A 22,852-nucleotide genomic window follows, 5' to 3' on the forward strand; every position below is an offset into this window, starting at 1 on the left:
GAATTCTGAAAAGAAGAGGTTTAATCTCTTATCACCCTAGTGTAACTAGTTAGAATTTGATCTGTCTCCATTTTCTTCTAATTCTTTTCAACTCAGGTTTTTTAAACTTGTCATAATCCGTCCACATACATTTTGTAACCTTTAATTTGCTTACAATTCAATCAGAATTTCCCAATATTAATCAGTAGATGCAATGTAATTTATACTTAAAAGCAACATTGAGGTTGCTCTCCATTTTTCTAAATGATAATATCATTACAATAAATATTTTAGTCCATACAACTGTTCTCCTGAATTTTGGAGAATTTCCTTAGGATGCATTATCAAATGTAATTCAAAGTTTATATAAATATTTTACAGCTCTCGATGCTTGTTGCCTAATTGTCAAATGGCATTCTAAGTGATGAGAATATTTAAAATTAACATTTCTAAAGAAAAGTGATTATACTAATTGTGTCAAATCACTCTTTTCTTCTTCCAAATCAACCATATTTATCAGCTCCAAGTGCAAGCAAGCTATAATATCACATTCCAAGTATTTATTTCCCATTGCTCTAAAAATTACATTTTACCATCTGGAAATGACTCCAAATTTGTACTGAGACAGATGAAAAATCCTAATAACCATGGGTAGTGTAATGATTCAAATTTGGATCATTCAAAGATGATTCTAATTTACTAATTTGCTTAGAAACTGAAAAGCTCAGACTGAACGCTAAATACACCACTAGTATATTTTTATTCTTTCTGAGAATTTCATTCTCAACAATACAGATTGTGGGGAAGAGAAGAATACATCGGCAGCTCTCATTTAGAAGGCTCTACACAAAAGCTCTTACTAGCCACACCTGCCCCAAGCTGTCACAATCAGCAGGGGGTGGAGGGTAGTGCAGGGAAGGGGTAGCAGCCTGCCTCACGTGAGATGCCCCCGTGTATTGTTTTCATGACTCTGGAATTTTAACACCATAATACTGCAGCACTTCCTAGGATTCCATTCCAATAAAGGTTTATATACCACAGTGAGGAATTAAATGAGAGAAGAAAACCAAGAAACATCCTGAAGGAATGTAATGGAAGGTTTAAGGTGCTCAACACTAGGCAAGTGTGAGGTTCATCGGTATCCTGCAAAGAAAATGTCAGCTGATGATTTTGAAAATGTAGTTTCAACTTAACTCATCACGACACACTCTAGTAAATCAGCTCCCTCTTGTTCTATCTAATTTAATATCATCTATTCGGGTGTGCAAGACAGAGATCTAAGGATTGTATCTGACCCTTTCTACTCCCTTGTCCCCAGGTCCAATCACTACCAAGTCCTGTCAGTTTTATCTTCTTTGGTTTCCACATTTCTCAGGACCGTCCCCTCTACACCACACAGTGTGAGCTTTAGAGTCCCAGTAACACACATGTATTTGAATTCTGTTCCACAAAGCACTGAGTGACCTTGGACAAGTTTAAATTCTCTAAGTCTCAGATTCCTCATTTATTCTGAACTGCAGATGTCAGCTACTTTGAAGGGATGTTGTGAAAAGTAAATGAGATGGTGTTTAACTGTATTCGGTGGCACCTAGAACACAGTACACAAAACAGCAGCTGCTATCATCATCTTCAACCATCAGTTTCCCAATTGCCACCCACCACCACCACCTCCTCCTTGGGCTCCCTCCCTCTAGCCTTGCCTCTCAAATTCTCCTTCATACAGCCAATGAGTGTTCTGTGTCCATGCCAGTAACACCTCCCGTCCCTCTCTCTGCTTGCCTAGCTTACTCATAGTCATCCTTTTAGGACTCAGCTTCTCTGTCTTCTCCAAGCACCTGCTCCTACCTAGCTAAGTTAGGTGCCTCTCAATGCTGTCACATACCTTCGATTATCTTTACCACTAGACTTGCTTAGCACATACTAAGCTCTCAGTGTGTTGAATACTCAGATGCTTTTGAATTATTTAGGAAAACGATGAGTTTTACTTTGTGTATCCTCTTGCATTTGGAAATGCCGAGAGAAATTCCTCCCTAAATTAGAGAAGTATCTATACTTTCAGTATAACAGAGATTGTATACAATTTATCAGTACGTACTTGCTCTCGAATCATATTTTTGTAGTGAGTCACAATACTGTCATGCTGCTCTAGTGTTTTCTTCACCTCTTCTTCTTGTTTATCTTCTTCACTGGACTTGTAAATAGCCTTAGTAATCACACCTGTAAAAGAAGACATTTAAAATACTGTTTTATTATTAAGACTTAGTCAGTAAAAACATATGGCCTAACTGCATGAGAAATAAGAAATTATCTTTCCAATCTTACTGAATGCCAAAAGTCCTTAAGTGGGCCACAGACCAAGAGCTAGGAAAAAAAATACTTTTAGGCTTATCATATAATCTGCATGTATCCAGAATATACATATGCAATATAATCCTAGGTACTACTTTCTAATGAATATCAAGATAAACTTTGTTGTCTTACCTTCAAGCTCTTTTACCAGCTTTGTAAACTCATGATCAAATATCATGTATTCTGGACTGGGGAAGTTTGGCTGGGGTTTCTGAGATGCTCTGGAATACAACTCATGTTTGCTAATAAATCCTAGTTTCTCTATGAAATTCTCTTTGCCAATCCTCTTCTCTATCAGCTGTTTCAGTTTCTCTCTACAGAGATAAGCATATTGAGATGCTTAAAAAAAAGTCATAACAAAACATAAAAGCTTGGTCTACATTATACTTTGGCAGAAAAAAATTATCATTATCGTTTGATGACATTAGCAAGTCATTTTTCCCTGGCATTTTCCCCTTACTTACTTCATATAGCTCTCAAGTGAGTTATCATTGAAGTAAATCGAAATGCCCAACAGAAGAGCACATAAGCCTTGGACCAACTGTTCTTCCTCTCCAAGATTTTCTGCAATTTGTCCTGTAAGCTGAAAACTTTGTTAAGAAAACTAATGGTTCATAATATCCAGAATACTTTGTTTTACAATTTGAATTTGACATGTATTTCATGTAAGAGTTTCTACAAAAAATTCTATACAGTCCGAGCAAACATAAAACAATGGTACATGTGTACACACACACACACACACCTTAAGTAAGCATCGTTGTCACCTTAACAGTTTAAAAAGTTGTAACATAGATAAATAGGATTCAAATATCTGGGGCATGGAGCTAACTCTAGTTGAGAAGAAGAAATAGAAAAGATAAAAAAGGTAAATACTTACATGCATCTTACTAAAACATAAAGGATACAAAGGGAACATTGGCTGAATTGTGAAGAAAATGTGTTACTGCAATGGGGCAGTTGCTAAGCCAGGTACAAAGCAACATCAGTAATCCAACTCTTGTCTGTATTTTGCTTCCCTGCAATAAACAAGGTGGCAGAAATCTTGTTTTATTTTTTTCAAACTTAAAGTTGCCCTAAGATCCCTCCCCATCTGCATAAAAAGGTATTTAACATCTTATGAAAGATATGTCAGGTATCTGGATTTTAAAAATTGAACAAGAGAATGCATTCTTGTATACTCTCTGGGCTGCACTTCCCAAAATAAACAGAGAGCAGAAATTAGACTTGATCCATGCTCATAAGCATATACCAGGTTATCTAAAATACTATTAATGGGAAATCTGATATGCTAAGGAAGAAATATATGACGTGGATGCTTAAAAAATTTTATCAATCCTAAAACACTTTACAAAAACATAAATTTGCTGGCAAATTTATGATGTTTCAATAGGAATTTTAAGAACAATTTTCTCATAAAAGGACAAATTCTACCTCCTTCAAAAAACATCAAGAAAAATACAAAGAAATAATCTCCTGAATTATTTAGTCAAATTTCACTAACGAATATATTTCTCTAACAAGAAAATAAATAAACCATGTTGCAACCCCCCTGAGAAATGCCAAATAATGAGAAATCACAAACTTAATGAAGGAGAAAAAGATTTATTTAAATTAGCTAAGTGCCTCAAACCACTAACTATACTGCTGCCAAGTATGTTAAACAGTACTGAAAACTAGCATGTCCATCAACATTACAGTTTCCTAAATTTTAATACAACACATTTGTATCTCTTATATGAGATATTCTCTTAGCTCATAATATTGCCATTGCCCACATTATATTACATAACCTGTATTTTTGTTTAAGAAAAACAAAACTTGCGTGAAACAAAATAATGGAAATTAGCACAGTAATGCATCGCTCTGGGAGTAATTTCAGAAAATATCCAAAATGCAATTATTCAAAAATCTAGACAAGGAATGGATTTAAAGTAACCATTACTGTGTTTTGAAAAATTTCTATCACTCAGCCAGACAGTTCTAATTTCATGAACCTTGATGTCAGTATCTTGGACTTTCCATAATCTTTTTTCAAGTATATTTAATATTTAATTAAACAAATTCAAATTAGACCTCTTCAAATGATTTGCCAAGTAAGCATTAATCAGCATGAATTTAGTTTTTACATAAGGCATTATTTTTACTTTTTCCTTGCCTTTATGTCATTACTGTCCACAGTATATTTTCATGTTACCCAAGTACACTGAAGTTTAAAAACATACAGTTATTCTCAACTGACTATGTGCCACAGAGCATTTACAACTAATTACTCAAGTTATAAATGTGAATGTTTTGTTGATTTCCCCTGGTTATACACAAAAAGTTTATTACTGGAATACCACTTGTAGGTACCAAATATACCGACACTGTATACACAAGGGCATTCTATCAAATCACTGGCTAATGTCTGAGTAAACAAAAATGGAATTAGATTCAATTTTGAAAAGTGGGTCCTTTGGGGTCTAACTGAAGGTTAAGAAGAGCACAGTCAAACATAACTAGTTAGAAACAGGTAGAAGATAGAATGGAACACCCTGTTGACTACAGCAACAAAAGAAGATAAAGTACTCAGGAATAAGCCTAATCAAAACTGTATAAAACCTAAATGAGGAAAGTTTAAAAACACTTCTAAGAGCACAGAAGCAGACACAAATCAACAGAAAGACACGTTCTTAGAGAGAATGACTGAAGATCATGAAGATACTGACTCTACATTAATTTGTAAAATTAATGTGATCCAAATAAAAATATCAACAGGTTTTATTATTTTTTTTTTTCTGGAACGAAACAACCTGGTTTTCAAGTTCAAATGGAAAAAGAAACAAGCAAGAATAGCTAGAGAAACTGTAAAAAAATGAAAGAGAGCAATGAGGTGATACTACCGCATGAACAGACAGAAATCAAGGAGTAGAACGGAAAGTCCAGAAAGGATCCAGCTACAAATGGAAATTTAGTATGTGAAAAAGACAGAATATAACTATCAGTGGTTACAGACAGACTTCAAAGATGTTGGCAAAACTAGAGAGCAGTTTGAAAGAGCAGAGGATCCATACCTCACACAATTCAGAGAAAAAGAGAACAAAGATTTAAATGCAAAAATGAAACCAGAAAGTATGAGATGGAAATACTGGCAAATTCCTTAACATCTTGAAGTGGCGAAAGCCTAAGTATGACTTAAAATGTAGAAGTGATAAAAGTCTAATACCAAAAAAAAAAAATCCACAGCAAAACACCAAGATCCTATCAGGAAAAATATATTTGTAACTTATCACAGACAAGGGTTAAGTTCCTTAATATGAGTTCCTATAAAGAAGAAATGATTAACAACCCGATAGAAAAATGGGCAGATGATAAGAGTTTAATGAAAAAACCTTCAAATGATGCATAAATATATAGAAAACTATTCAGCCTTTTAGTAAGAAAAATATAAATTAAAACTCACTAAGATAACATTGTCCACCTATCAGCAGACTGGCAAAAGTACAAGTGTGACAACACACTGTTGGGAGGCTGTGGGGGAAGAGAGCACCTAGCACACCGTAATCTTACTTTACTTTGCAAGGAGAAGTGCAAGGTTCTATTAAGTGAAACAAAACAAAACAAAACACCAAGGTGCAGATCAGGGCATATGTGGAAAAAACACTTCCAGATGTAGAAGAAAAGAGTAACAGGAGGCGGAGAACTAGGACAGGGTTGGGGCCAAGACTTCGTGTATCATTTTGATTTCTAAACCAAATTTTAAGGACTAAAGTTTTAATTCTAAGAGTGGCGGTATGGTGTCGGTGAAAATGGCATTTGGTTTGGAATTAGAAGAACCAAATATTCTGCTGCCTTACCTTGGACAAGTTCAATACGCTACATGGGCCTCAACTTCTTCATTTAGTAAACAGAGGTGGTTGGATTAAATGATCTCAAAGAGGTTAAGAGGATAGGCTCTGAAGCCAGGATACCAGGATTCATATGCTGGTTCTAAAACTCAACAACCATGAAACCTCAGGCAACTTACTTAACTTCTCTTCCTTGTCCTTAAACAGGGGTAACAGTTAATACCTGTATCTCATGGATTATAAATGGGTTAATACACGTAAAGAACTTCGAGACCAGCGCATGGGACACAGTGAGTGCTCTACAAATGTCATAAACTATTACCATCATTTCTAACTCTGTGACTCTACAACTCTCTACCAACTAGCATATTAAAAGCATAACTAATGCCCCCAATTTAAAAGAGATGGCGGAAGTTTGAACTGGGAAAAGAAAAAAAACGATACAATTGCTGGGATAATTTTTTTTTAAACATCAGTGAAATGCAGGCAAGTCCTTGCTTTGCTGCGTTAACAGAAATCCATGCATACCGTAAACAGTGCAAAGTGAGGACTTTATAATAATGGTCTTTTGTGCAGACTACGTTATTCTGATGTTCATCAAACCATGATTTACAACAGGGAAAAATGGGAGATAATTAAATGTGCAATTATATTTAATTAAATGATAATTAAATGTGCAATTAACTAACTTAGGGTATATCTACTTACTGAAATATATACTGTGCAACCATATAAAGTAATGTTGATTTAGTGTTTAATAACACGGAAAATACTTGTAAGAAAAAATGCAGAATACAAAATAGAATCTAATGTATGATCACTGCTATGTAAATAAACAGTATAGGGAAAAAAAAAAGCCTGAAATTTTACCAGTAGACCTTTGGGTAGTAGAATGAGGGACATTATTCTCTTTCTACTTTCTATTTTTTGAAATTTTCCGAAATGAAAAGAAAAATAAACTATTAGAGAGTGCAAAAATGTTACAGTATTTGTCCAGTATACTATCATAAAATGTTGATAATAATATAAATCCAACAAAATCCTGACCAAGCTGCTCTATCCCTCCAAACAAGTAAAATTAGAAACTGAGCAATAAAAGCTATCAAAACATTCTATTTCAGTGCTCTCTCATTTTCTGATGGATTCCTTACAATATAAACAGCTAGACCAGCTAAAAGAATGCCACAGTTGGGAATTCCCTGGCGGTCGGTCCAGTGGTTAGGACTCCACGCTTCCACTGTAGGGGGCGCAGGTTCAATCCCTGGTTGGGGAACTAAGATCTCACAAGCCATGCAGCGCGGCCAAAAAAAAGGCTAAAACTACTCATTTTGTTTATGTGTTACACAAACACATTTGTTTGCATGTTTGTTTACAGGTTTAAGTCAAGAAAAAGTACCTATCTCTTCTCAGCCCCCTAGAGTTTGTGAACCACTGACAAAACCAAAGATTTTACAGGATGGAAGAGAACCACAGACAAAACAAACGATCCTGAATCACCTTTAACATAAGCTACTATGTTGCCCCAATTATATTTTCTAAATAAAAATCCCTCATACTCCTACTCTGTGGATTTCAAGTTTAGTATTTTTGCATTGTTCATTTAAAAAATATGAAAAGCTAACAGTTTAAACTTCCAGTGTTTAAGTATTAAAATGAGGTTCTAGAATATTATGATCAGATTCACTTTTTAGTGGTGGCCTCTGAGGACAGAGAATTAACAGGACAGGGACATGATGGAACTTTTTGGGTTTCTGAATACTATGCTCTATATCTTGTTTTGGGTGGTGGTTACAGAAGTATATTCAACCATCAAAAATCATCAGATTGAACACTTAAGGTCTGTGCATTTTATTGTATATAAATTATACCTCCAAAAATTTCCCTTTTAAATGAATGACATGTATACTTATAAAGTACTTTACCTAATATAAAAAATTTTGCCAGCTAAAGCTGTCAAATATGTCTGTGTGTGAGTTATTAACATGTGTTAAATCATGCTCATACACAGATACAATTCCTAATAGGACCTCAGTTATTACTATCCACACTGCATAACTGAACACAAATTATGAACACAAATTCCAAGTATGGAATTAAGGTACATGCCATTTTTGCCAAATACTCCAGAAAACAAATCAAAACCAAACACAAATCACACTCTCCCCAACACGCATCAAAAACTAATCCCCAATGGTAGTGTAGCATATGGGTTGCATCCAGAATAATTCAAGATATTTAAACTCTTTCAAATTACAAAATTATACTTACTATTGTATATTTTCAATAACCTAAGTAATATAAAAGTCATCACATTCTTTCATATACTGATTAAAGACAAAATTCTTAATCCTAAATTTTACTACCTTTGAAATGGTTTCATTGGAAATAAAGAAGCAAGCTTGGGTGAAAAATCACACCAAAAACCCAAAACCAAGGAATTCCAGAAAGTGCAAGCATCCCCAGAGGAAGCACAAGTATAGCTTCAGATTCTCATTCCTATAGTCCTTAATAACACCACTACAATACCCCAAGGAGAAAAACTGGAGAGCCACGATAGAGATTAACTTGCTGACACATACAAGTGTGAGTAGAATATAACTTCAAACAAGCAGTTAAAAAAACCAATCAGCAAAACCCAAGACAAAGAAAAAGGCTTGCTGTAGGAGGAAAATGCCTAAGCCCAAACAAGTAATACATACCCGTCGGTTGATCTTATCACCCTGCAAATTATACATGAAAAATTATTCATAAATATTACTGCTTTAGAAAAATGTAAATCTAGAAAAATCCCTCAAATACAGTCTCTAGAAACCCAAGCCAATAATTTGGGACAGGATAGTTCTAATCTTTTATTATATAACAATGTACATACATTTTAGAGGAGAATGGATAATTTTATAGCACTGTCATTACTTAGACTGGTAGCACACCACTATCTTGAGGATTTCTCATTATGCATTAATTGCAATTGCAATGTTAGAGTGAAGTATGTGGAGATGACTGTTGGGTAGTTAATTTGTTTGGCTCAAGAAAAGCTGTTACACACTACTATATATAAAATAGATAACTAATAAGGACCTACTGTATAGCACAGGGAACTCTACTCAGTACTCTGTAATGACCTATATGGGAAAAGAATCTAATAAAGAATGGATATATGTATAACTGATTCACTTTGCTGTACATGTGAAACTAACACAACATTATAAATCAACTATACTCCAATAAAAAATTAAGAAAAAAAGAAATGAATAGCTGTTTCCACACACAGCAACAAGAGAGTGACAAGTATTAAATAAGTAAGGATATGAATGCTTTGGGGTACTTTTAAAAAGTCGCTAAGAGACGAATGATAAAGATAAAATAGGCTCTCAATCAAAGTAAACCTATTCTAAGCAACAAAGGAAGCGTTCAACTCCCATTTCAGTACAGTTAATTTTCAAGGTTTCATTTATAACTTCACATGGATAGCACGGATGTTCTCTAAAAGCTCACAATAAAACAATTCAACCAGTGTGGCAAAATTAAGAACTAAGAAGGACTCCGCATATCAGGGGGAAGGGATAGGCTAATACCAGTGGATAGATCAATTTTAGGCTTATGTACATTTTTACTCTCCTTGAGTGAATCTGAATGTCTATGACTTTACAGTTTTGCTAAAGCATGAACCTGAACTGTTTAACAGCAAGGCTGGCACATGTGGACAAATCATCTAATAATAGTAAGGGACATTCCTAAATGCCTTAGCATCCACATTTCAATGAAGCTTAGCTGCTTTCATTAGGAGTCTAAAGGAATGTAAACACTTTAAGTTGTTTACCTACATCTTACTAGGTAAATTATATGTCTTGGCATTTTGAGGATTTGAGAACTCACAAACATCAGGGGGTTTACTGTTTACCTATATAAGCACTGGAATGCTATTTTATTTCTGTTTTCTGAAAGGAAGATCAATTGCTCTGGGAAGAGAAGAGCGAGGTGCACAGCTATGAACCACTCTATTCTATTCCCGCTCATAAATGACCCAAATTCAGCTATTATGCAGAAACGGAAAATGACATGCAAGAATTGTGTGGATGATATAAAAAGAAAACAAATCCAAAAAAAGAAACACCTTTCTGTCCAGAACATGTGCTCCCATCATGATGCAGACCTCATTCACAATTTGGCAAAACCATTCTTATCAGAATATTTATTGCTTTCTCTCCACAAAACCGTTTCTGGTGACAAGAAGCTAATGAGCAGTCCTTGACTCTCTCCTTTTTCATCTACATCTGCTAAGGACATCCTTAAATCCTTGTATCACTGACATCAAAGTGAAACTTTCTTCCCCTCCCCGCTTAGAGAAGTTTTGCTGGCTACTTTACCTGTGAAAGGATGTTGGTGCACTGTTGCAATAAAGAAACTGGAGGGTTGCCAATACTTGTAGCAAGTTGAACCCTGAGCAATTGTTCTTTCTGGGTGGCATTTTCTTGCAAAGCATGGGCAAGGGCCACAGCAGCACACCAGTTTGAAAGTGAATCAGTAGAAAATAAACCTCCGCATAACAACTGACCAGCTGAGACTGAAGTACCTGTTGCTACAAAGATGGCAGGCAGATAATAAGGCAAAAATTAATTAGGTTGCTTTCCAAACACACAAAACAGTATGAAATGCTACTTAAAAAGTTGTTAATTAGTAGTATTAAGTAACACTTTCAAAAGTCTGTTTTTTTTCAAAAACAAATGGAAAGATGACAAAAAAGTACTTTGGAAGAAAAGTTGCAGAACAAAGAAATATTAGAATACTTTAGGCATCAAACTGATGATGGTAATCTCCAGAAATTATTACCTTGATTAAAAACTACATTTCTAAAACAAATTCAAGGCAATGCAATATTTTAAATATTCTATTACATTCTAATATTCTACATTTAAATATCTACTACACATTTATGATATATTTTATCATTAAAAGCTTAAAAGACACTTACTTACTTTAAAACTGAAATTGGAATTAAATTATTTACGGGACTTCCCTGGTGGCGCAGTGGATAGGTCTCTGCGCTCCCAGCGCAGGGGGCCTGGGTTCGATCCCTGATCAGGGAACTAGGTCCCACCTGCATGCTGCAACTAAGGAGCCCACCTGCCGCAACTAAGACCTGGTGCAACCAAATAAATATTAAAAAGAAAAAAAGAACTAAATTATTTACCATCAATAGTGGAAGGCAGAAGTGTTGACACAATTTCTCCTTGTCCTTTCTGATTTTTATATAAGAAACACTGGAAACAGTAGAGAACAGCACAGCGCAATACAAATGGCTGCCTTTCATTAACCATGGACATAAGAAGTACTACAATGGCTGGTCTGTTGTATTTAAAAAGAAAAGAACAAAAAGAAACATTGCAATCCAGGTACACAAATCAATAACTAGTCATTTTTTTGACTGAAAAACCATAGCCAGAACACAAGCGAGTAACTATTTTCATCTCCATTTCACAGAAAAGATAACTGCAGCTGTGAGAAATGAAGTGATCTGTTTGCTTAAGGCACATAGCTAGGAAGTGATACCTGAGCCCAAATACATAAGTTCCAAAGACCACAAACTCTTTAAATACCAACATATTTATCTTGTCAGATAATCTGTTTCAAAACACGTGACTGAACTTCTTAAAAGAATAAGCTATGTATATGAGATATCCTAAAATCCCAAAGTAAGCTTTCACTTCCTCTGTGAGATCTCAGTATTTCCCCTTTCCTACCTTGGTGGGTTTGAAGGTGCATTTACAGAAGCAAAGTAGTCTTGGTTTACTTGACAGCCTCGAATAACTTCTGATACAGTATTAATGGTCTGTAATGAATGGGGATGGGGGAGAGAATTTAAAGTCAGTCAAGGGAAAAACCCTGTTTTCAAAAGAAGAAAATGTTATATTCATTTGCTTTTTGCTTTTAAATGGCAAAACTTAGACACCAAAAAAAATAAGTGACAGCATTATAGACTTGTAACACTTTCTTGAGATAACATTTTAAAACATTAAGCGTAGGCCTCTAACTAAAAATAACACTTGACCACATGCATTTTAAATCTCAAAAAACTAAAATTAATATCTCCTAAGAGATAGAATCCATTTCTATGAAACAAGAAAAGGATGCTTAAAAATAAAATCAGAGAACAAATTTAAAACGTAACAAATTAAAAATTCAATTTAAGGATGAAGTTGAAAAAAAACCTCCAAGAAAACAGAATAAAAAGACAAACTGGATCCAGAAAGTCCAACAATCTATTAATAGAGTTGCAGAAACAGAAAAGAGGAAATGGTCAAGGAATACGTAAAACATCCTCAGAACTGAAGTACTTATGTCTCTGGCTTGAAAGGGCCCCAAAATTATTGGGGGTGGGGGTGGGGTGTGTGGTACAGCACATCACCAGTAAATTTCAGAAAACCATAAACAAAGAAAGATTCTAGAGAGAGAAAGCAGGTTACACAAAAAGGATGAAGGGTCAAAATGGGTTCGGATTTCTTAACAGCAACACTGGAATAATATTCTAAAAGTTGAGTGTTAATGATTTCCAATTCTGAATTCCATACCTAACCAAACATTAGAGTCATACTGCAGGTGGAGGAATGACATGAAAGAGCTAAAAAATTATCTTGCCATTTGCCCTCTCTCAGGAAGTTAAGTAAAATAAGATAATGAACCAAGGGGTGGGAGAAAAAGACACAGAATCCAGATAACCAAGGAATCCCCAAGTTAAGAGAGATGAAAAAGGATCGTTGGAGGATGGTGAATGAAAGTCCCAGGATAAGAGATGTGTGGCAGAAATAGAGAATAAGCAGCCCATACTGGAGTAGGAAGATGGAGGGCTTCCATAAGAAGGTCTGGAATGGGGAACAATGTGTTAAGCGTATGACAGTGTTAATATGTATAGATACATAGAAAATCCGTAAAATGAAAAAAGAACACTATTATAACTCAGGAAAGAAAAAGGGTTATTAAAAAAAAGATATAGGGCTCTATTTGGCTTAGCAGGAAACAGTATTGGAATAGTCATAAAACTATAAACCCTGATTATTGATTTAAATACAAATTACTGGGATGACAAGGAGGAAGTAAAGTGGGAAAGTTATATAGGGGGGAAATGGGGCTTAGGGTAGGGAGGAGGGAGTCCAAAGACAGTTTTTGCTATAAAACTTTTACTATTATCTGTGCTTTTAATATGCATGTGTTAATTTGAGAAAAAAAATTAAATAAACTAAACCTTTCTTTTCTTCAAACTAACTTCTTTTTCTTAATAGGCAGGAAACAGAAAATGCCATATGTCAAGGAAAAAGAATTTATTATTCTACGAATAAGACTCAAATCTTACTTGACTAAGTCATACTTTTCTCAAAATTAAAAACAAATCATACTGTACACTCCTGTTGAATACAATAAAATTAATGAGAAATCTGCTAAGCTTTAACATTATTTATATACTATTAAACTTGAGGAATGAATACACCTTTTGGAATTGATACAGTCATCATTATGCTAATGTTTTATAGGGTCAATAAGGAATTTAACATACAAGAATGGTTAACAATTCCTATTTTTCATTCAGCTGATATCTAATTCTTCCTAGGCTTCCTGATTTCAGCTTCCACAGAGTAGCCTCTGCCTTTATTTGGTTTACCTCAGTCAGGATATCAGCAGGAACTCCAGTGGCCATTAGGATAGTGCAAAGCTGCTGCAGTAAGCCACACTGGAACATAGCTTTTTGGCAGCTACTGGTAGCACCGGGAGGGTTATTTGGAGAAACCAGTACACGAACAAGCTGCGAAAGAAAGAGAACACAAAATCTGTCTTTTAAAGATTTGAAAAGTCTTGAGACAAATTTGATCTATATGAACAGAAAACCTAGGTGAAGGATTCCCTCAACTGCTCAGCCAGATCTAGGAGCTCTTTCCTTCACGCTCTCATGGCCATAGTTCTGTTACAGTACATACCACATTATGCTATTTCCTTAATTCTATCTCCTTCAGGTCACTGTGAATTCCCAGAGAGTAGAAACTGCCTCAGTCATTTTTTGTATCTCAAACAATAAGCACAGTATTTGTAACACAGTCCGTATTCAAAAACTGAATAATGAATAAGTAAGATGATGGTAGATTTCTTATGAAAGTAACGATGAAAGACCTAATCGTAAAGCAGGTCTGAAAACAGACATGGCCTGAGGGGTGATAAAATTCCCCCCAAACTGGAAATATTTAAAGAGAGGGTAAAATGAACAACTGGAGACGTGCCTGAAGATTTGTGCATTAGGCAAGGTGCTAGCCTCATTGACTGTTAATGCTAATTAAATCCCTAAGGTTCTATGATGCTATGATTAGTCTAACCTTGAGCATGAAATTTCAGAGACATGAAAAATGTTATCTTAAAGAACTGTTCAGCACAGTTACATCTTCAAAATAAATTTGTATATACCTTACATTTTAAAACTAGAGTTATATGTATATGTGTGTACAAAATCTTATATATATATAATATATCAAGATCAAATGGTATATTTATAATACTTTATTAATGACAAAGTGCTATACAAATGTTACTCTAAATGTACAGAAGTAATCAATGATGTAACAGAGGAGACTAAAATAATTTTATTGCTATAGTTGGTGCATATGATAGATAACGACTTCACTAAGAAAGGGGACGTTTTTGTGGGGGGAGATAAAATATAAAAAATAAAATGGGTATGAAAAGTGCTATTTTTTACTGCTGGTGAATAAAAAGGTGACTGGCAATCACTAGAATTTGTGGAAAAACTCAGTCAGTAGTTAAATCAGTAAATTATGAAGAATTGAAATAGTTAACGTTTCCATGTCTGGCCTAGCAGAGGCCAAAGAGGCTTCATTAATAAATTGACGTCACAGGAGAGAGGCTTTAGGACTACACAGTGGCTCTTGTTCTTGGACCTTTCTAGTTAGACGTCAGTGTTTTTTATTTGTTGGTTTTTGTTTTAAATTTATTACCCTTCTATTCCTGCTTTTTAAAAAATACAGGCATACCTCGGAGATACTGCAGGTTCTCTTCCAGACCACCACAATAAAGCAAATATCGCAATGAAGCAAATCACACAAACTTTCTGGTTTTCTAATTGCAAATAAAAGTCATGTTTACACTATACTGTAGTCCCTTATGTGTGCAATAACATTATGTCTAAAAAAACATGGACAAACCTTAATTTAAAAAATACTTTATTGCTAAAAAATGCTGACCACCATCTGAGCCTTCAGCGAGTCACCATCTCTTTGTTGGTAGAGTTTGATGTTGATGGCTGCTGACTGATCAGGGTGGTGGTTGCTGAAGGTTGGGGTGTCTGTGGCAATTTCTTAAAATAAGACAACAATGAAGTTTAGTGCATCGGCTTTCTTTTCCTTTCACGATTTCTCTGTAGCATGCAATGCTGTTTGATAGCATTTTACCCACATTTCTTTCAAAATTGGTGTCAATCCTCTCAAGCCCTGTCACTGCTTTATCGATTAAGTTTTTGTAATATCCTTTGTTGTCATTTCAACAATCTTCACAGCATATTCACCAAGAGTAGATTCCATTTCAAGAAACCACTTTCTCTGCTCATCCATAAGAAGCAATTCCTCATCCATTCAAGTTTTATCATAAATTGTAGCAATTCAGTCCCATCTCCAGGCTTCACTTCTAATTCGAGTTCTCTTGCTGTTTCCACCACATCTGCAGTTACTTCTTCCACTTAGGTCTTGAATCCCTCAAGGTCATCCATGACGGTTGGAATCAACTTCTTCCAAACTCCTGTTAATGTTGATATTTTGACCTCTTCCCATGAGTCACAAATGTTCTTCATTTTCCAGAAAGTTTTCAATTGCCTAGATCCATCAGAGGAATCACTATCTACGGCAGCTACAGCCTTACAAAATGTATTTCTTAGGGACTTCCCTGGTGGTCCAGTGGTTAAGACCCCACGCTCCCAATGCAGGGGGCCCAGGTTCGATCCCTGGTCAGGGAACTACATCCCGCATGCTGCAACTAAGACCTGGTGCAGCCAAACAAACAAACAAATAAATAAATATTAAAAAACAAAGAACCAAAATGTATTTCTTAAATAATGAGACTTGTAAGTCAAAATCACTCCTTGGTCTAAGGGCTGCAGAGTGGACACTGTGTTAGCTGGCATGAAAACAACATTAATTTCCTTGTACACTTCCATCAGAGCTCTTGGGTGACCAAGTGCATTGTCAATGAGCAGTAATATTTTGAAAGGAATCTTTTTTTTCCGAGCAGTAGGTCTCAACCGTAGGTTGAAAATATTCAGTAAACCATATTGTAAACAGATGTGCTGTCATCCAGGCTTTGTTGTTCCATTTAATAGAGCACAGGCAGAAAAGATCTGGCATATAATTCTTAAGAGCCATAAGATTTTTTGAATGGTAAATGAACACTGGCTTTAAATTAAAGTCACCAGCTGCATTAGCCCTTAACAAGAGAGTCAGCCTGTCCTTCGAAGCTTTGAAGCCAGGCATTGATTTCTCTCTGGCTTCTCTCTAGCTATGAAAGTCCTAGGTGGCATCTTCTTCCAGTAGAAAGCTGTTTCATTTACATTGAAAATTTGTTTAGTGTAGCCACCATCATTAATTGTCTTAGCTAAATCATCTGGATAACTTGCTGCAGCTTCTACATCAGCACTTGCTGCTTCACCTTGTACATTTATGTTATGAAGACAGTTTCTTTCCTTAAATCTCATGAACCTCTGCTAGCTTCAAACTTTCCTTCTGCAGTTACCTCACCTCTCTCAACCTTCACAGAATTGAAGAGAGTAAGGGCCTTGCTCCAAATTAGGCTCTGGCTTAAGGGAATGTTGTCATTGGTTAGACCATCTATCTAGGCCACTAAAACTTTCTCCATATCATCAATAAGGCTGTTTCACTTTCTTACCGTTCATGTGTTCATTAGGGTAGCACTTATAATTTCCTTCAATAACTCTTCCTCTGCATTCACAACTTGGCTAAGTGGTGCAAGAGGCCTAGCTTTTGGCCTATGAAGGCTTTCAACATGCCTTCCTCACTAAGCTTAATCATTTCCAGCTTTTGATTGAAAGTGAGAGACATGGGACCCTTCCTTTCACTTGAACACTTAGAGGCCACTGTGAAGTTATTAACTGGCCTAATTTCAATATTGTTATGTCTCAGGGAATAGGGAGACGGGGAACAGTCAGTCAGTGGAGCAGTCAAACACACACATTTATCGATTAAGTTCTCCATCTTACACGGGTGTGATTCGTGGTGCCCCAAAACAATTACAATAGTTACATCAAAGATACTGATCGCAGATCACCATAACAAATATAATAATAATGAAAAGGAATCTCTCATAAGGTAATGAGCTTTCTGAGAGTCACTGGCAGTATCTATCCAAAAAATGGTATAGAACGGATTCCTGTAGGTAGAATTAGTCATAAAATTATCATTCCAAGAAAAAATTTAAATGTTTTACAACTAAAAAATTTTTCAATAAGATGCTTCCCCCAAATTTAATTTGCAAAATTTGAATGAACTATCCTCAAGTGGATCAATTTCAATTTTTAGTGGCCTAGAATTCCATCATAATTATAACTGTGATGATGAATAATTCTAAATGGAAATATCTATCCAAAAAGGACTGTTTATCATCAATTGTAATGCATTTTCATTTGGTGCATAATACAGAACTTGAAATACAAGCAACCTTAAATATAAGCAATAAAGCTATCCAGAAAGAGCCCTCTAATAGGTTGAAAAGCAGAAGATAACCTGTGGCCTGTGAAGCTATGACTACATCAACTACTCAGTCTTTGCGTGGAGAATATATTAAAGTGAATTAAACTCAGTCTCTTTATTTTGAAGTTTATGTTCTTCAAGATTAGTATCTAGTTTATTCACTTTCTAAAAGCAAAGAATACTTAAAGAAAGAATTAACTTACTATATAACTAGAATCCTGTGTTTTTCTGTTTATATGCAGCACTCTTCTAAATTTTTTTAGGGGGTAAAATAGTACTTTTACTTTTTAACAAGCGACACTTTCTTCAAAAATAATTATTTACATAGTACCCTAAGCTATAAAACATGAGTAAGCTGCTCAAGCAGTTTAAATTTTCACTCTGGCAGGAAACATATATGTAATTTGTACATCATCAGATCCCTTCATTTTCTCTAATCACGTTTTGAAAATTACTTTTCTAGAGGAATTTCCTTTATTAAGAAAGCAGTGTTGAGCAAAAATATCAAGCTTACCACTGGGACACTATTTCTAAAACATAAAAAACTAATAACCTTGAAACGTGTAATACTGACAAGTAAAAATATAGACAATGAAGATGGGAGTATAAATAGAAAGATTCTGCCCATGTTCTCCTGTAAAATATTTTCCTAACAGTTTTTAGGCATATTCTAAATAGGCTAACTATATAATTTATTATCTAAACTGGAACACTTTTTTTTTTTTTTTTTTTTTGCGGTACGCGGGCCTCTCACTGTTGTGGCCTCTCCCCTTGCGGAGCACAGTCTCCGGATGCGCAGGCTCAGTGGCCATGGCTCACGGGCCCAGCCGCTCCGCGGCATGTGGGATCTTCCCAGACCGGGGCACGAACCCGTGTCCCCTGCATCGGCAGGCGGACTCTCAACCACTGCGCCACCAGGGAAGACCTAAACTGGAACACTTTTGAAGTGAAAGCGGACACTATTAGTAATTACAAAATGAATACTGGCTTGGTGAACTGGGGCATATGGTCACCCTAATTATCAATCAACGCTATGCAGGCAACTCCCAGAGCATGAAACAATATGTGGATTCTAATTACCAGTCTGATTAACCATCTAGTTTTGAGGAACACAACTTCAGAGATGCAGGCACAATTCAGAGACACTCGACCCACAGGAATCACTAGAGAGTCAGTAAGGTGGGAGACCCGTATAAGCTTAAGGGTCTGGAGAAGGGAAATTCAATAAAGGGATAAGTAAGTAAAATATTCTAAAAACTTCGTCATTTTCTCTGATGTAGAATTCATTTGGGATCCTACTGTCTTCACTTTTACTGTCTATCACCACCAAACTTTCACCATAAGGCTTAAATAAAATTACACGTGATTTGTCAATTTAATTTGCATTAGATTTAAAACTCAAGACTATTAATCTTTGGGGGCAGGGACATTACCATTCATTTCCAAGCATCCAGTGCCTGGCTCTCAGTAAATGTTTACTGAATGAATTTCTTTGAACTTAATATTCTGAGTATTAAAATTTATGATATTAGAACCTTAATTGAAGATAGTAGATTTTAAAAATTCAACTCAACAACCTAACCTGTTATTTTCTAGTGCAAAACCTATTAGGAAACTGTATGTTTGGATTTGCTTTAAAATAATCCTGCAGGGCCAGAGAGGGGGATAAAAGATGAAACAAAATTGCCAGATGTTAATAATTATTGAAGCTAACTGATGGGTGTGTGTGTGGGGATCTCCATCTCTGCGTATAACTGCAAATCTCCATATTAAAAGGGTATTTTTTTTTTTTTTTTTAAAGCCCATCTGAAACCAACTCAACATCCTGGATTTATCAAACACAAGCCATTTTCTTTTCTTTGAAAGAATCACTGTCAAAATTCTTATCACATTTATGTCTAAGGACAGTATACCTGTAGCATTAGGTGCAGATTAGTCACTTTCTGTGCGGACCAGCCTGAATTTTCTTCTCCAACTTCAAACCAAGGTTTCATACGCTGAATATATGAGCCTTCTTTAAAAAAATTTTGATTGGAATTGTTGTTTTTTAACAGGTTTTGAAGCAAAATCAGACAATCTTCCACTACTATACCTGGGGAAAGAATGTAGAATGGAATGTTGAGGCTGATAAAACCTGAAGGAAAATTCAATCCTCTAACATTTCAAAAGAAAACTCTCAGTGCTCGGCATCTCTTCAGTATGCATGGCAGTGAGCCTGCTCCTTCTCAGGTCCCCCAGTGATCTCCCGACTTCTATTTTCACCTATCCACTCACCTCAGTAACTCACACTTTTTCTTCAAATCCAGCTTACACATCATTTCTTCAGGAATGATTAGCAAGATCCAGTGGGTAGGTTAGGATCACCAGCTATATGCTCTCACAGTAACCGGCTCCTTTTATTATTGTGCAGTATCTGTCTTCACTAGATTATAATTCATGAAGACAGGAATTTGGGAATGTCCTACTTACCTCTCTGTATCCTCAGCAGATATAGAGACAAGATCTCACATGCCGCATGGTGCGGCCAAAATAAAAAGAAAATAATAAAATAAGCACCAATGGGAAAGATAAGCAGGAATTAGTCACATGAAGTGGGTGGGATGCAGAAAAGCATTCCAAGAAGAAAGTAAAATGGCTTTTAAAAAAAAGTCTACATTTCGGGACTTCCCTGGTGGTCCAGGGTTAAGACTCTGCGCTCCCACCGCAGGGGGCGCAGGTTTGATGAGATCCCACATGCCACGTGGTGAGGCCAAAAAAAAAAGAGAGAGACAAGATATCAGATGTATACATGGTAGGTCACTACTAAATATTTGTTGAATGAATCAATCATATATTATTTAATCGCTAAGAAGCACTTGACATTGTTGTCTTTATGCCTCTTCCTTGAAACTTCCTCTTCTTTTGGTTTCTAAAACGCTAACGACTCCCTCCTGGTTTTCCTTACAGATATCTGGCCACTACTCAGGCTTCCTAACCAATGAGCTCTGTTTCCTCTGCAAAGCATATGAAAAAAAGAGGCTGGATGCTCACAGAGAGTAGGTTCCTCTGTGTAGTACATGCACACTTTTGCTCCTACTAGTTAAGCTGCATGATTATAAGAATTAATTGCTTTTAAAAAATGAACAGATTTTAGGGAATTCCCTGGCAGTCCAGTGGTTAGGGCTCTGTGTTTTCACTGCTGAGGGCCTGGGTTCAATCCCTGGTTGGGGAACTAAACTAAGATCCCACAAGCCGTGTGGCAGGGTCAAAAACAAAACAAAACAACAACGACAAAAAAAAACAGACTTGATTTTTCAGAGCAGCTTCAGGTTTACGGAAAAACCGAGCAACAAATAAAGGGAATTCCCGTATACTCTCTCCGTCTCAGTTTCCACTGCTATTACCACTTAGCATTAGTGTGGTACATTTGTTAAACTGATGAATGAATATTGATACATTATTAACTCATGGTCATAGTTTACATTAGGGTTCACTCTTTGTGTTGTAAATTCTATAGATTTCAACATATGTATAATTTCATGTACCCACCATTACAGTATCATACAGAATAGTTTCACTGCTCTAAAAATCCTGTGTTCCACCTATTCATTCCTCTTTCTTCCTACCCCCGAATCCCTGGCAACCGCTGGTCTTTTTACTGTCTCTATATGGTTTTGTCTTTTCTGAATGTCATATACTTGGAATCATAAAGTATGTAGCCTCTCCAGACTGTCTTATTTCACTTAGCAATATGCATTTAAGGTTCCTCCAGGACTTTTCATGGCTTGAAAACTTTTTATCGTAGAATAATATTCCATTGTCTGAATGTACCACAGTTTGTTTATCCATTCACCTACTGGAGGACATCTTGGTTGCTTCCAAGTTTTGGCAATTATGAATAAAGCTGCCATAAATATTCATGTGCAGGATTTGTGTAGAAATAAGTTTTCTACTCATTTGGGTAAATACCAAGCAGTGTGATTGCTGGACTGTATGTTAAACTTGGTAAGAAACCACCAAACTGTCTTCCAAAATGGTTGTATCATTTTGCATTCCCGTCAGCAATACATGAGAGTTCTACACCCTTGCTTACTTTTGCTGTTGTCAGTGTTCTGGATTTTTGCCTAATAGGTGTATAGTGATGTCTCATTGTTTTAGTTTGCATTTCCCTAATGACATATGATGCTGAGTGTCTTTTCATATGCTATATACCATCTATATATTTTCTTTGGTGATACGTCTGCTCAGATCTTTTGTTCATTTTTTTTTTTTTTTTTTTTTTTTTGCGGTACGCGGGCCTCTCACTGTTGTGGCCTCTCCCATTGCGGAGCACAGGCTCCGGATGCACAGGCTCTGGACGCGCAGGCTCAGCGGCCATGGCTCACGGGCCTAGCCGCTCCGCGGCATGTGGGATCTTCCCGGACCGGGGCATGAACCCGTGTCCCCTGCATCGGCAGGCGGACTCTCAACCACTGCGCCACCAGGGAAGCCCTTTTGTTCATTTTTTAATTGGGTTGTTTCTTTACTTCTTATTGAACTTTAAGAGTACTCTGTACATTCTGGATACAAGTCCTTTTTCAGATGTATTTTGCAAATCTTTTCTTTCAGTCTGTGGCTTATCTTTGCATTCTCTCAGCAGTGTCTTTGGCAGACTAAATTTTCAATTAAGTGAAGTCCCACTTAACCATTTTCTCTTTCATCTAAGAGTAAATTACTTTTACTCAGTGAGGCTCAGGCCATCTGGCTGTACCATCTATTACCAGTCCTCACTGCAGTTTTGTAACAAATTCATGGTCACTACTCCTTGTTCACTGCAAACACCAGCACCTCACTCAGAGCCTTCTTCCTATCTCCATGTTCTGCTGTCACTCTTGATTTCAATTTCAGTGACAACCCATCTAATATCTGGACCCCTCAGTTCCTTGGTCTCATCTTCAGAGATAATCCTTACTCTATTACTAAAAC

The 22,852-nt window shown here is 36.1% G+C and overlaps 1 protein-coding gene across 8 annotated transcripts in view; it reads right to left on the reverse strand.

Moving 5' to 3' along the window:
• USO1 (USO1 vesicle transport factor) overlaps window positions 1-22,852 on the reverse strand; it is a gene marked incomplete at its 5' end in the record, with an annotated part of 90,737 nt that overhangs the window by 10,959 nt on the left and 56,926 nt on the right. For 6 of the 8 annotated variants that reach the window (XM_079713988.1, XM_079713992.1, XM_079713991.1 and 3 more), the window contains 9 exons: window positions 2,075-2,196; window positions 2,461-2,642; window positions 2,793-2,911; window positions 3,237-3,347; window positions 10,526-10,737; window positions 11,350-11,504; window positions 11,900-11,988; window positions 13,813-13,953; window positions 19,822-20,000. In XM_079713988.1, the coding sequence (XP_079570114.1) occupies window positions 2,075-2,196; window positions 2,461-2,642; window positions 2,793-2,911; window positions 3,237-3,347; window positions 10,526-10,737; window positions 11,350-11,504; window positions 11,900-11,988; window positions 13,813-13,953; window positions 19,822-20,000 (1,310 nt within the window). Of the gene's footprint in view, window positions 1-2,074; window positions 2,197-2,460; window positions 2,643-2,792; window positions 2,912-3,236; window positions 3,348-8,857; window positions 8,879-10,525; window positions 10,738-11,349; window positions 11,505-11,899; window positions 11,989-13,812; window positions 13,954-19,821; window positions 20,001-22,852 lie in introns of all 8 variants that reach the window. The other 2 variants (XM_079713986.1, XM_079713989.1) reach the window with 1 other exon arrangement.

The sequence above is a fragment of the Hyperoodon ampullatus genome, assembly GCF_949752795.1.
Source record: "Hyperoodon ampullatus genome assembly, chromosome: 1".
In the NCBI taxonomy this organism is placed as follows: Eukaryota; Metazoa; Chordata; class Mammalia; order Artiodactyla; family Ziphiidae; genus Hyperoodon; species Hyperoodon ampullatus.